Source organism: Anser anser (genome assembly GCF_964211835.1).
Source record: "Anser anser genome assembly, chromosome: 2".
NCBI classification, from domain to species: domain Eukaryota; kingdom Metazoa; phylum Chordata; class Aves; order Anseriformes; family Anatidae; genus Anser; species Anser anser.
Genome location: NC_139721.1, coordinates 102,416,255 through 102,431,627, shown reverse-complemented (window position 1 = coordinate 102,431,627; position 15,373 = coordinate 102,416,255). Strand labels below are relative to the sequence as shown.

The 15,373-nt window shown below is 41.7% G+C and overlaps 1 protein-coding gene across 6 annotated transcripts in view; it reads left to right on the top strand.

Annotated features, from left to right (window-relative positions):
• The window catches only part of GLI3 (GLI family zinc finger 3), a 217,807-nt gene that overhangs the window by 111,957 nt on the left and 90,477 nt on the right, over nucleotides 1-15,373 (top strand). For all 6 annotated transcript variants that reach the window (XM_083825633.1, XM_083825630.1, XM_083825634.1 and 3 more), the window contains one exon: nucleotides 8,665-8,770. In XM_083825633.1, coding sequence (XP_083681759.1) covers nucleotides 8,665-8,770 — 106 coding nt within the window. The remainder of the gene's footprint in view (nucleotides 1-8,664; nucleotides 8,771-15,373) is intronic.

Genomic DNA, 15,373 nt, shown 5'->3' with positions numbered 1-15,373 from the left:
ATTAATTTAGAATATGGACATAAAGATTAAAGAATGCAATAAATGTATATTACTGAGTGGCCTGAGAGCACGTGCAGTAACTATCTACTAATCTGCAAGAGCTTGAAGAGTGTAAACACCACAGAAGGAGAGTAATTGCTTAGGATGGTACAGAAAGAAGCGAAATAATTATGAGTATTTGGATGAAATTTAAAAAAAAAATCAAGTTGAACAGCAGGGAAAAAAAGTCTCGCCGAGACTTCATCTGATTGTGCATCCCATAGAATCTGAACTGTTTTAATATCTAAAAATAAACATAATTGATCTAATTATACTTTTCCCTCTCTAATTCCTATCATGCCATAAATTACTCATCAAAGCTGCTAAGTATAACCTATTCCCAAGTCTTTCACCCTGTGGTCCAGAACCTCAGCTGCTGGAAAGCTGTTTAGCCACAGTGATTTGCATCGTGCTGTTCTGATACCCAACTGTTCACGATTTGACCTTTGAAGTAGCTTTTAGACTTGATTTTGCTACACGGAAGAATACACACATCTCCAAAGTGTTACCTAAACAAGTAACATTTTCACATTGACTCCCAGTATTCTTTTACCAACTTCTAAAAATGTCACCAAAGCTTGTTTAATTACCCAACTTTTCTTTATTCGCTCCCACGTCAAATCAGAAGCATACAGGGATATTTATGGAATTTTTCAAGGCTTTACCTTTCTGTTACCTCTCCGTAGCCACATTTACACCTGCATCTTGCATATATCTGTAATCACTACGTTAATATATGTGGCTGACAGCAGGGTGCTCAGACACTTTCCTTGACCAGTGCTGAGCCATATATAATAACCAAGCTGCTGTATGGCAGCTCATCGCTCCCACTGGTCAGGGAGCCCCTGTTCAACCTCTGCTTGGGGTTAGTTTTGCGTTGTGAGGTTTCTCTTTAGCTCTCTTCTGTGTAGGTCAGGATTTATTTATTTTATAATCTTTTCATTTCCTTAGTTTCCACTTTGCAGCCCACCTTCAACCACGGAAATTTTCTGTATGTTACAGAAATGTGTATACACATGTACCTATGTACAAAAGTATTTGTGTGTAAATGTACAGACATACAAAAATGTGTATGTATGGTGGTATGGAAGGATGCTGAAGATAATTATACACATATATAATAAAAGGTGGGAAGCATTCCTGAGCATCAGGATTAAGCCACTTGCCTGAGGTAGTCGAGTTAAACAAGGGTGCTTGTGTTGCTTTCCGTAATTCTGGTGGGGCTTATTTGTAGCTGCAGAGGATGCATTGATGTGTGGTAGCACAAGAAGTTAGGGAGAACAACAGCAAAACAGAAAGCATGTTGCAAGGCAAAAGATAAATTATTTTTTCACTGAAGAGAGTCCATTTGAGGTAATGGAGGGAGGGATTTCTTTTGTCAGTTTCCTGGCAGAGGACAATTTGTCATTTTCTTGTGGAGACCACGTTATTAAGTTTGTTAAGAAACGCTGCATGGGATCCAGAGGTTATGAAAAAGATGAGCTGTGCTGTACCCAGAGCCAGCTGCATTAGATGAAACATTTTCCCTCCAAGTAACTTGGTAACGAGGCCAAGATGTCTCATCATTGTCTTTTTCCTGAAAGCATGGGCCAATGTACAGATGCTGGCTATATGCGACTTGCTAATGTTCATGAGGGTTTTCTGAGGTTGCTTATAGGCTGAAGCAGCCAGTGCTGCTTGCTGGGAGGAAGGCGCTATTGAGGTGGGCTATTCCTGCTGTATTTCTACCCATTTGCTGTTTGTTCTTGGGGAAACTGTGTCAGGGTGCCTTGATTTTCCTTCTCTGAAAAATGTTTTCCCAGGGGGCAGCTGTGGGGCAGTGCTTCTGACAGGCAGTGCTGCGTGCACCCTGCTCAGCTGGGCAGGAGCATAATCACTGCCTGATCAGGGCAGCACGCACGGCCCTTTGGTTACTGGTAAGTGCATCCCAATGGACACAGTCATTTGTAAGTCACCAGCTTATGATGAACCACAATTTATATTTTTAGAGGATGTGAGAATCATGAGTTCAAGGTGTTTTGTAGAAGTAGCATATTTATTACCCTAGAAGCCTGTCTCTTACTACTCTTTCTTTTTTTCTTGAGCAAATGGTGCGCTGAAGTGAGCTGAATGGACTTGAGGAAGTTCATTTAGTATTCCAGAGGACAGTCCTGCTTCTCAGACAGCAGAGTTGCGGTGACGGGGGGAATAATAAGGAATTCAAACTGAAATCAATCCAGCAGCTCTTTAGCCAATACCTGCAGCAAATTTGGCATATTAAAGACCTCTTGGTGCCAGCTGATGAAATCATTTCCAGCCACTTTTCTTCCACCGCACAGATAACTGCTTCTCCTTCAAGTGTCTGGCATGATGGTTGTTGTGGAACTACTGAAAACAATAAAACATGTTCCCACAAGGTGTTTAAGTTTACAACCTAAAAAGGGGTAAAGTGGATGCCAAGGATCCCAGTTGCCCTGAAGTCTTCATTTTCAGCTTTGCAAAGGTAGACATTATTTTTTCAGCTGTAACAAGAGGCACAGAGCTGGAGCTGTGTTCTGGTTTGTGAGGTTTGGGCTGGAACTCCTGTGGTTTATATTTAATATCAATGTATGGGTTCAGCAAACAGAAGCAGAGGATAGGGAGGGAATTCTATTCATTGTTATTAAACACAGACATGTAGAAGGGACAAGGTCTGATTGAAAACTGTGTTTTTCAATGAAAGGGTTACACCTACTGCATGTTAGCACAATTAACGTATAGTGTTTCTGAAATAGAGAGAACTTACCAATTAAAAAATATTTCTCTCCCTTTCCCTCTGTCCACTTGGAGCTTTAACCCATTTATTTGCCTTTTTATGGTTTTGCCGTGGCTTTTTCTTCTTTGTTTTCCCCTACTTAAAAGCTCATTCGCTGTAAAGTCAGACAGCGAGTGGTCCCATTCAGGTCAACACTACGGTCTCCCCGCTGGAAGCATGCACGCACCCACAGACGCAGAAAAGCCTCCTGAGATAACCGGCCGTAACACATCTGTGGATCAGCCTGCAAATAAGCTGTGCTTCAGATGGCAACCAGCACTGCTGGAACAGCAACTCCAGTCACCGTGGGGAGACTCTTCAAAGTGCACGGAGTTAAGTGCATGCATTACCGTGTGGATGTGGCTCAGTCATTTTTCTTCCTGATTAAAGCCTTTGTATAAGCATAAGTAGAGAGCATAACTCACCCTGGGTTGAAGGAGAACTAAAAAAGTCCCCCAAAGACAACAGGACATGCTCTTATTGAGCCCTAATGCAAGCTGTAATTAAAAAAAAATCCAAAATAAGGCCTTTGCTTGGCAAAAAAATCACCTGATTCTTGCCATAAAACCTGGCAATACCATTAAGTTCAGATCAGTTGAAGCAAATGTGCGTGAAGAAACAGTGGTGCCCCTAGGGACTCTGCAAACCTGAATATTAGAAAATTCCCATCTGGTGATCAGCTTATGAACCAAAGGAAGTGTAGAAATTTGCTGGCAAACTCTTCAAAACTCTTCTGCGTATTGAAAAGACATTAGTGGAGAGGCTATATTTTGCTTGGTATTGTTTCTGTTACATCTGGTATGAAATCTTGGTACCACTGAGTTCAGCATCAAAACCCAAATGAATTTTAGCGGGGAGAAGATTTCACCTCAAATGAGGTTACATCTCGGATGCAGTTTTGCACCTGGCTTAGTTCTGACATGTAATTTGGTGAGCTGATCGTTCTGATGACAAACGTGCTAAAATACAACAAGCACTTCCTGTCCTGTGCTTGAATCCCGTGTTTGCTTGTGCCATGATCTCACAATGCAGGTGCAGACATTGGGGCTGCACTGAATGTGTTCAAGCTGATTCAGGCATTTTCTACAGTAGCAAATGTTTTCTTGACGTGCTGAGAAATGCAGTCTGTCATTTCAGCAGCCATCTTCCTCAAGGGTTTGGCAGGGATGACAAGGTGCTTGAGCATATTGGTTAGCTGAGGGCACTCTGTTTTACATGCCTTGCCACCAAAGCCCAACTCCCCAAATTTAGCGATTCCCTAACTGAATAAGGTGAGAGACTACAGCGTCAACAGAAGAATTATCTGTAACGTCAGTGAGCTTTGGGGCAGTCTGACCTCTTCAGCATTGTCCTAGGGTGTTGCATACCGTCCCTAGAGGGGTTTAAGGAAAGGTTGGACGTGATGCTTAGGGACATGGTTTAGTGGTGATAGTGGTGGTAGGGAGCAGTTGGACCTGATGAACTTGGAGGTCCTTTATAACCTTCATGATTCTATGCTTTGAGCCAGTGTGAATGATCTGCCCTTTCACCGAATCTTGCAGTGAGTCACTGCTGGCTGGCTGCTGCATCCCTTTAGACGTCTGTTCAGATGTACTCTTCAGCACCAAGGAACATACATACCTGTCATTTTTCCTAGTTTCTTTCCCTTGATGCTACAGAGGAGCCATAGGTTGCTGACTTTCAGAGAACAAGTGGAGATGTCTTCTTTCTTTCCTGTATAGGAGTGATTGTAATTTGAGAGAGATGATCCTATTCACTTTCTTTAAGGAGGTAAGAAAGATTCTTGAAGAAGCACGTTTTGCACAACAAAAAGTCAGCATAAATTGACATATTTTCCAGAAAGTCTCGCCAAGTTAAAATGGATTGGTTTGCAGCATTTCAGACAGTTGTATCTCCCATTTTGTTTTAAAGAGACTCTGTTCACTATGTAGGAGACCGAAGAGTGTCTGAAGGAAGCTTGCAGCAGCAGTCAGCAGAGAATTCAGGAGAAGGCAACAGATACCATGTTCAGCAATATGCGAGGAATGTGTTTAAGTGTATTTCCAGTACCTTGGCATGCCCTTAAGAGTTCTTGAAAATAGCGAGAGTTAAACACAGAATCGGATACTTCTGCTGAATGGAAGCCGAGGGCTCCAAATACACAGGCAGCATCCTGTCCGTCCTGACTCCTGTGCTGCATGCTTACGTCAGGGTGTCTCTGCAAGGATGTGAGGGTTTCTTGAAGGATTTGTCCAGGAATTTATAGTTGCCTTTGGATGTCTATAAGAAAGCTGCCTGGCAGATGCTGTGCTAGTCTGCATCTCAGCCAGATTTTTTAAGAAATTGCAAATGGCAATAAATAATTTCCTTAGCAGGATAGGAAGGTTCCTATTTGCTAAGTGTAAGAGTTTTGCTCCTCCAACTTTAAATGGGAAACATGTAAATGTCACTGTAGTTAGAGCAGGTGCCCTGGCTTTTTCACTGAGTTGCCCCTGGTTTTCTAAATAGGTAGAGAACCCTGAACAGCAAAGAGTTGGGTAGGTGCAGTTTCAGTTCCAACCTGTGAGTAGTCTGACTTGCTCTTTACTCAGCTACTGCACAAACAGTAGTGACAGGATGTGCTCATAGTATTCTAGTGGTGGTGTCCTTAATGAAGTAGTTTACTGGGTGGCATATGAAAAAGTAATGGGAAGCTGGCTGGGGCTTGTGTTAGTGCTTTGCAAACTTCTTAGTACGTATTTCCATGTAAATGCATATCAACCAGTTACATTTTTATGGAGTTTCAGGTGAACTCCAAGTGAAGCCCTAGATGATGAGTGTGTTTGCAGGTCTCTGATGCAAGAGTCTTTCCATGTAAATATTCAATGCTCTTAAAAATGGAGTGATTTTGGCCTCTCCAAGCATGTAGTGTATTCACTGCTTACCTCTGTGCTGAGGGCTTACTGAAACATGGCAGGATCTGAATTCCCTCCATAAAACTGACTCCACTGGTTCTGCACATTATTCTCCCTGTCTTCCATTTAGCGCGTTAGTTTGCTGACAGTAGAGTACACAGCACTTAGCAGCTGGTTTGTGGAACCATCAGTCAGGAAATTATATGATAAATAGGAGGTAGCTGGGTTTAGTGGCACTTTATTCTGCTCCAGCAGTTTTAGCCTGACTTTGGAAAAGTCATCATGTGGTTTTTCTTAAGGTTTGCAACAGGAGATGGCTACAGTGTAGTAACTTATTACACATACACTTGAGTTATGATGTTCCCCAGCTGTATTGCTCATGTGTAAATAATAAACGGTGAGATGGATAATTATGTTGGGTTTTGATATGCAGCTCTGCTCAGTTGGTGCAGGGCTGACAGAGACAGCTCCCTGTGCCGTGATGGAGTACGGCTGCTTCCCAGATGGAAACTGCAAACAAGATGCGACCAAGATATACAAAGGCTCTTAATGTGAGAGGACTCGGAAAGGTGTTCCTGGAGATTTATGTCCCATGTGTTAAATACAACTTGTTGGTGCTCTGCACTGCACCAGCCCCGCAAAGGGGAATACCATTTTTGAGTCATTTAAAAGGCATTCTCCATTCCCCAGATAGGGGATGATAGATGACTGCGTTCAGCTTCAGCGCTGGCCCTCCGGAGGGTTAAATGGCGTTTCGCTGCACAAACGCTGGCACTGCATCTCAGGGGTAGGTGCTCAGCGTGGGGCAGCGAGGAGGCTCCGTGGCCTCGGCCAGCTGGCACCCATCCTGCCTGAGATGGAGAAGGGTGCCAAAACCTTTGTGGTCTCACCTGTGCTCCCCAGACCTACAATTTTAGATGCGCAGGGCAGAGGAGGACAGCGGGAGAGGTAGGAAAGACCATCCTCATTGAAAGTGGGGGAGTTTTTGCGGTCAAAGGCCAGACATCTGGTTTAAAACCTGCTGTCTTCATCTTGGGCTAAAGCAGTCAATACCAGCAAGGCAGGGAACAGGAGAGGTGAACAGGGAGATACACTCAAAAACACGTCCCTTGTTCCCCTTTTCCCATGTACACATTGCTGGCTGGCGAAGAATGCATTTTGTGAGGTGGAAACAAGCATCCTCCATTCAGACGACAGCTGTGTGCTTGCCGGGCTCTCTGGTTATCCGTGACCCTCTGTTCCTCGTGCTGAAGTCCAGTTTGTGTAGCAGAACTGGAATGAAAACTACCATGAGGTCGGGTTCCCAGCTCCCATTAGTAAGCCACAATTATTTTTCATTTATGGTGCTAAGCCCTGAGTCAGTACATGGCAGAAATGTGCTGTGGCTGATTGCATGCTAGCTGATGTTTCTCAAAAACAAGCCCTGAAACTGGGCAGGCAATTTCAAATGTTTCCAGATTTCCCTGAAATATTGGAAATATTTCCTCACAACGTACGTGATTTTCCCTTCATCCGCTGTGTTTGTTCCCTGAGGGCCATGATTTTTGTTACTCTAGTTTTTCGTTCGCTCTTCAAAACAATAACAAACCAACCCAACTTTGTACAAATACCAAGGGGAAAAATCCTTTTTTTATTTCTATTTTTTTACCATCACTAGTTGGCATGAGGCAACTGTTTCCATAGATAACATAATCTAAGAAGAGGATTACATTTTGATGAATAGGAAAGGCAGGACACAGGAAGAGAAGATACCATAAGAGTCAGCAGGCAAAACTGAAACAGGCTTGGTTTTACTGCGAGTGCATAATTAAAGATTTTTTCTTTCTAGAAGCATTTTAGTAAATCCATGACATGACCTAACGTCTGTACTTGTTAGCTTTTAGTGTCGGATGAACACATGACTTCATCTCAAGTGGCAATCAGGTAATAATTGGGCAGGATCTGTTTGTTTTGTGCCTCTGGAGAGGCTCAGCACTTCTCGGGGAACTGTTTGAGTTTCGTGCACTTGGGATGCAGCCGGGAACGGCACGGACTGACCCGCAGCCATCGCGCACGCCGGTGGCAGAGGTGCTCGTCCAAAACCGGGAGGCGATTCTGCCGCAGGCGTGGTGGGGAGACATGGGGTGGGCTTGTGCTCGGCCCCTCCGTGTGAGCCCCAGCGGGAGGTGGGGGCGAGCAGGGGTGGCCCAGGCGCATTCCCCCTTTTGTCAGCCTGGTCGCTGAGGCTCTCCGGAAACAGTAGGGAATGGATTCGTGGCAGCTGCGAGCCCCATCCTTGGAGGGAACGGGGCAGGGGTGTAAGGCAGCTGAGGGTCTCCGGGTCTGCAGCCACAGGGACAAAGAAAGCACTCGTCCTTTTTAAGAGCGGTGCACGGAGTGAATCCCCTTGTCCTTAGGCTCATTCCTCCTGATGTGTCTGCCTGTCCGTGCGATGCAGTTAAGCATCTCCGGTACGGCATTTCTCAGTTGCGTGTCCCTCTTAACTTCGTTTTCTGATTTCCTCCAGATTGTCATTTCTCAGCAGGCTGCTTCAGTTTTTCTTTCCGTTGTAGGACTGTGCACATCTCTGAGGGTATACATTTTTATTGTATTGTGTTCTCTGCCTTCACTTTTCTTCCTGGGATATATTTTCTTGTTTTAATAAAAAATAAATCAGGAATGCTTATGAAAGGCTTGATGGTCCTTTTGATCTGACACTTCACATATGGGCGCATAATAATTTATTAAAGATTTCTTTATGTCCCTTTCCATTTAAGCTATAAAAAGAGAATAGTGAAATTAGTAAGTAGATATTCATGCAAATACAGTGGGCCAAACGCTCAGGCAGACCTGACTGACTGCAGCAGGAAAGCAGAATTCGACCTGTAAGTTTTAGAGCTGTTGGCACACATTTTAACTATCTTTTCTGTTTTGATCAATGTTATTTCTAAAGAGTCACCGGAGATACTCAGATCTGGGAACCTCGCTTGTTTTTTTCAGATCCGCCTCACCTCTTTCCAGCATTCCACCCTCCTGTGCCAATTGATGCAAGACATCATGAGGGACGCTACCATTATGAACCATCTCCCATTCCTCCTCTGCATGTGTGAGTATTCAGTATTTCCTCTTTGCTTCAGTTGACTGTGCTGCCTTGAAGAATGGGCAAGTATATGAATCTTTGCCATGCTTAAAACCATGCACCTGGAGCACTTTGCCAGTCTAGCCGAAGAGAGAGATGTACTTTTAGAAAGCATAGAGGGTATCTGTTTATGAAGCAGAACCAGGCTGGTAGCTGAGGAATTCCTGTTCTAGTAGGTGGCTGGCAAGTGTTACCTATATATTTTGCTGACATTTATTCTGTGTGCTGTCGTTCTATAAATACTAAATTAAAAAGTGCTGAACCCTGTGAAATACAGCCAGGCAAAACGTGTATTTTGTCTGGATTAGGCTTGGGATTCTTCATAGCTAAAATTCTCTCTTGTGCCAAAGGTTCTTTTTCCAGTGAATGCTATGAAGCATAATGAAATTTTTGGTAAATTTTCATAGTCCCTGTTGTGTGCACGCACAGGCAATCGGTTGATTGATGGGAATGTCACCCAAACAAAATGGCAAATGTGATAGAGCACATGGTTTACACAAAGATAAAAGAAATGAATACCGGTGATAACATGCATTAGAAAAGGGTGGTAGTGGTGAAATCCTGTAGAAATAAATATTATCTTATTCTATATGTGGAGACAGATATCAGCATTGTAGAATAAAACAGTTGTGTCCAGAAATCTGCTATATACCATTAAAAATGAAGCTGAAAAGCAAGGCTTAGTACTTTGCTAAAAGGCTTGATATATACATTTAATCATATCTACTAATCACCTCTCATACTGAGAAAATAAAAGAAGAAAAGCACAAGTAATACTTTGAAGAATAATGTGAGTTGTTTAGATGGCAGATTGCTTTGCTATGGCTATTAGTTACAGCTGTGTAATTACATATATGCAGAAGAAAAATGAAGTTGTTTTAAAACAAGTCCTCCTCTGTGAGCAGAATTAATTGATATTAACAATCCTAACTACATGCCCAAGTACACACACAATATTTTACTAACAGTTTTTTTGGATCAGTCTTCTATTACTGAATTGTAATTTTAGAGCAGATTTGCCTGGAGGTAAGTAATAAATCTGTGTTGCAGTCTTCTTGGGCATTAGAGGAAAAGTGGGTATTTATAGAAAGGGAGAGTGCAGAAACTTGTGATTTATTCCTGAGTTCCTCTGATGCATCAGTATCTACACTGCTGTCAAACACGTTATAAAGTATACTCAAATACACATTTAAATTTGCTGCTAAAAACGTTGTAAACTGAAGGAGGCAGGCTCATACAGTCATTACGGTCATCCTAGATTTTGCAGTGCATGTGAACATTCTGACTAGATGTTTCTTGCACTTTTTTTCCATTGTTTTCAAAGCAGAAGGAAATAACCTGTGGCTGGGAGCTCAGGAAAGGGTCCTGCTCCTTCTAAAGCTAATGGGAAATTTGTCTTTGTCTTCAATGTGAGCAAGACCACGGTAGGAAGCCCTAGGAAGCAATTCCTGCATTGTTGCAAACAAGCGTACCAGTTCCATGGCTTGCCAGAGCAAGGGCAGCAGGCCTGAGCCTGGTCAGCTGGTGAATTAGATCCAAAGTGGATCACTGACGTGTTTTAACTTACATTAGCAGAGGGACTTCTTCCAAAATCTGGGCACCAGATGCGAGCCTCCACTGAGGCTTCTGTATCCCATGCCCTATGGGGCCCTGTCTGGCCCTATGATGCACCCTCAGGCAGGGGCTTTTGTGTGGGTACATCGCCATCCCCTGCTTTGGATGACGATGGGAAATTGGGAGTAGCATGTATACTGATAGAGTGCCAGGGTTCCTGTAAGAGCTCCTAAAGACGTTGCCTCCTTTGGAGTTCGGCGGTACTCCCCTCTGGCGCCACGCTTGGTTGCTGGAATCGGAGCAGTGAGTCACGCACACCCGGCGCCCCGGTACCCCTCTGGCCCTGCCTCAGAGCCGTGACTCAGCCGGGCCCTGCAGAGGCTTGTAAGAGACCAGGAGATCTTAACACAGTGCCGTATGGCTGCAGGCAGTTGCTTTAGAGACATGCTCTGATATAGGCCCAAGCTCTAAGCTGAAAATTTACTTGATATTGGCCATTTATTTTTCCATAAACTCCTGTCAATTCTTTTGCTCATTTAGTTTATGTCACCATTAAAATGATGAGCTGTAATAGATCCTTGGGCCATTATGATCAGTGTAATTAAATGTAAATTCAGAATTATGCAACTTAAAAAAAAAAAGTCTGTTGGACTCAAAGAGCTTCTTTGTAGGTTCTAAGGTTTCTCATGCTTTAGCGGGTTTCAGGAATATATTTTAATGTTTGTATGTGACAGACACCAACAGTTTTCTTGTGAGTTTTACAGACCCTGGTGTAAGTATCACTTAGGAATGTTAGATTTGGGATCTTTTGGAACAATTGTTTGGACTGCAGTCCTAATGCCATAGAAAGAAAGGAAGGAAGGAAAGGAAGGATGGAGGGAAGGAAAGAAAAAGAAAGGGGAAGAAAGAGGGAAATGGAAGGAAAGAAGGAAAGAAAAAGGAAGAAAGAAAAGAAAGAAAAGAAAAAAGAAAGAAAAAGAAAGAAAGAAAAAGAAAAAAAGAAAGAGAAAGAAAGAAAGAAAGAAAGGGGAAAGAAAGAAAGGGGAAAGAAAGAAAGGAAAGAAAGAAAAAGAAAGAAAGGGGAAAGAAAGGAAAGAGAGAAGAAAAGAAAGAAGAAAGAAAGAAAGAGAAAGAGAGAAGAGAGAAGGAAAGAAAGAAGGAAAGAAAGAAAGAAAGAAAGAACGAACAAGAGAAGCAGATATGAGAAGTTATTTGAGAATTCTGAGAGAAAATGGCTAGAACACCAGTGAGGATACATGTTTACCCGTAGTTTCATCAATGACTTCATTGCATGAGTGGTTTTTCTCCTTGGCTTCATAGCACCTTCAGATGTGGAAAAATAAAAAATATAAAAATAAAGCAAAAGAATTGGAATAATTCCAATTATCCAAGCTCCTAGAAATATGTTCCAGAACCTGTCAAGCCTTAGTGAAAATAGTTAAGAATAATACAAGTGCAGAAAAAATGTGGAGGGGGCCTTGACCACATGATATCTACAACATATGCACATAGTTTTGAACAGTGGCCAAATGAAAAAAAAAAAACAAGCGGAGGAATTTTTAAGGTGTTACAGGTCTCTTATGTACTTCCAGCTCTAAAGATATACACATATTTATATATATGATTTTTGTAGTTTAATTGCTGATGGGCAGAACTATATCCCAAATTTCACCCTGGAGCCAAATTTTGTAACTGAGTTATAAACCCCTAAAACAGGGGTTTATGTTTATGATGGAATTGCTGACAGATGCTTATGTATACTAGGTCTAGCAGGCATTGCTGTAATTATGCTATCATATCCTATCATTAAAGGTTTCAATTGAAAGAGGTTTATAAATTGCTCTTCTTCTTAGATAAACCACCCTACATTAAGGCATCAACGATATGGTGCAGAATTAAATTAAAATCTCATAAAATGAAATATGTTCTGTATTAGCTGTTTGACACTTAATTTGCCTCTGAATGAGTAGAGGAAATCACAAATTAACCTGCCTTTGTTTTTCCAACCATGGCTTATTAGGTGTTAGAACAACTGCAATTACAGACCAATAATAACCCCCAACCCTTATGAATATGTACTGAAATATGTCACTTTGTGTTACCAAAACCTGTTTGTTAGGACTGTTTAGTTATCCTGGAATTTCCAAAGTACATCCTCGGTTTATACTTCAGGGAAGACGTATGAAACTTCAGTTGTTCTTTAGTAGCAACACATGAACACTGTAATTGGATCCAGAGCATGTGTTTTCCTATTATTATTTTTTTTCGAATTCAAGGCATGAATCTTAGTTTTCAGGATATTTCCAGTAAACTGTAATTCAGTTTTACTACTTTTCATTGAACTAGCAAGATAAATTACTTGTTAAATATCATATGATTAAAACATACCAAAAGAAGCATGGCTTTAATAATCCCACTGCTTGTTTTGGTTTTCTTTGTTGTTGCTTTTGTCTAGCTCTTTCTTAATTTTCAAAATTGATTTCTGAAGTCAGGTACTAAAGCAGAAACTGAAGCTAAGCTCATTTTTAGTCCTTGACATTTGCCAGTCCATCCAATAGAGAGAGACCCCTTCTCCAAGTAGTGTCCAGTGATTCAAAATCATGCTGCTGCTGAGGGTATTTGAACATAAATTAATACTTTGAGCATGCTATTTTTTTATTTTTATTTTTTTACTCCTTAGGAGCCAAATCATAAATTTGCTGTTAGCTAGCTCTTAGTCATCTTATGTCTTTGTTGGAATGAGTCGTTAGCAGTGGGCAGAGGAGGAATAACAGCATCTAGACTATTTTTATGACAACACAAATGTAAATAGCTTTATAGTGCCACAATTTTAAAAATTTGGCTTAGCCAGGATGAGAGTTTTATTAATTAGAAAGAGAAAGCTCCAAAGGCAAAGACAAACTTCTACTCACGGATTTAACTGCAGTGCTTTAAGAAGTTACTGTCTGTGGTCACTCATCTCAACAGCTTTAAGGCGCTGCGTTAATAGGTTTCTCCTGATCTGCTTATTACAGAGTTGGGTTGGATGGCCTTTACGGAGACCTGAGGTAGTATTTCCAGGTATCACTCATGTGGTTGTGAAGGAAGTCTGCCCCACAGAGGTGGGGCAGGGGACAATTGCAAAGTGGCAGTGTCTGGAATGGCTCCAGAGTGTCTGTGCATGTCCTCAGGGTGGTTAATGGGCATGTTGTAGGAGGCTAGTACAAAGTTAAAGTTTCAGGGCTGAACATACTACAGGAACCATGCGTGTTCTCAAACGTTCATCCATTTAGTCTTCATCTCTCTTTCTCTTGCCATCCCATTTTCTGTTAGCCCTGGGCTGTGAGTAAGGGAGCATGAGCAAGGAAATCCAAATGAAAGTAAGCCGATGTTACCCGCACGCTCATGGCCAGGGAAGTTTGCACTTGCAAGGAGGAAGCTGCAAGTTAAAGCTGCTGTCTTGTAACTTCCTTGAATCAGCAATACTCCAAGCTCCTTTTTTCTAGTTGCTGATTGAGGCTTGCAGGGATCCAAGTTTGGCAGTCACAAGCTCCAAAATTATGCACATGCAGATAATTATGCATGTGCCTAGCAGTAATCCCTTGAACAGATATTTTGAACTGCGTGAATGCACCGGCACTAAAACAAAGCATGTGTTCTGTTTGCAGTCAGCTTCAAGTTCATAAAAAGAGAGTCTGATTCCTGGATATGTTATTTCATATCTAATTTATACAGACATCAGTTACACAAGGGTGAAAAAGAAAGAAAAGTCAGGCCCAGGCACTTAGCTTTCATCACCCTCTGATTTTGCAGTACAATGGGGGATGTCCAAATATGAGAAGAGTAAAGTGTTGGCCTCGCAAACTGTCCTTGATTATGAGAGAAACTATTTGCCATAAGGTTCATAGGACATTTTCCCAACCTTATCACAGATATTTTGATTTTGTCCTTATACTTTCTTTCCTAAACTCTTACTTCTTTTAAAAATCTTAGTGTTTTAACCTCTTAAATCTTCTACCTGCCACTTTATCTCAGTGTACCTCTGAGCCAGAGACTTGACAAGGAGCTTCTCAGTTTGTTGGAGGATTCATTGATTCTCTGATAGTGGGAAGGAGAGCCCCAGCCAGCGTGAAAAACATCACTGGTTGAATTGGCTTTAATTTCTTTAAGACTTGGAAGAAGTTTTATGGTTTAGCCTGTAGCCATTGAAGAATAAAGGCTGGGAAGATCTTAGGACGTGAAAAGATGACTGTAGTTATAAGATTTCCAAAATCATCCATGGAAGCATTTTCTGTAAGCAAGGAGAAATCTTGAATAGGAAGCACCCCAAGAAACTTGTCCCTGGAAGTGGGGAAGGTGCAGCACCAACATAAGCAGTTAATAGCCAAGGACATTGTTACAGCAAGTATTTGAGAAGGAAGCACTATGGTCCAGTGTCTTGGTAAGCTTATTCGATTTTAGTTTATGCCATGGATATGCACATCGTAGGCTCTGTAGGCAACACACATGCCTCTTGGTGACAGAGCGGTGTGCTGATGGTAATTCATAGAAGTAAAATAGCTGGGTTGGATGCCCATGCATAATCATCAGGAGTTTTCATTCAGTGCCAGACCTTTTACAAATCGGGGAAGAGGAGGCCTGAGTCTAGACCAGAATTGTGCTCTCTCATGCAGTATGTAGTGTTGCATCATTTGAAATAGTGAATCAGTGTTCTGTTCAGCTGGTACTACTTGTTTAGTAATATTTACCATAAGACTTTCAGATCATAAATTCTCCTTTGCAAGCACACTTGCAGAGCAACTTCAGAAACAAACCGTGTTTTTAAAAAGTATTTGAAACTGGGGAAAATTTGGAAAACAAACGATTCTGTGTTTGGTGGCATATTCTGAATCGCAAAAAAATAAATGGATAGGTGCTACTGTTACATTTGTGATTCTGAAAGCTGGAATAAAAAAATGTGCGTGCATTATAACAGGGAAATATTTTTGAATGTAGCTGTTTTACACAAATTCTATTACATTGATTTGGTTAGGTAAG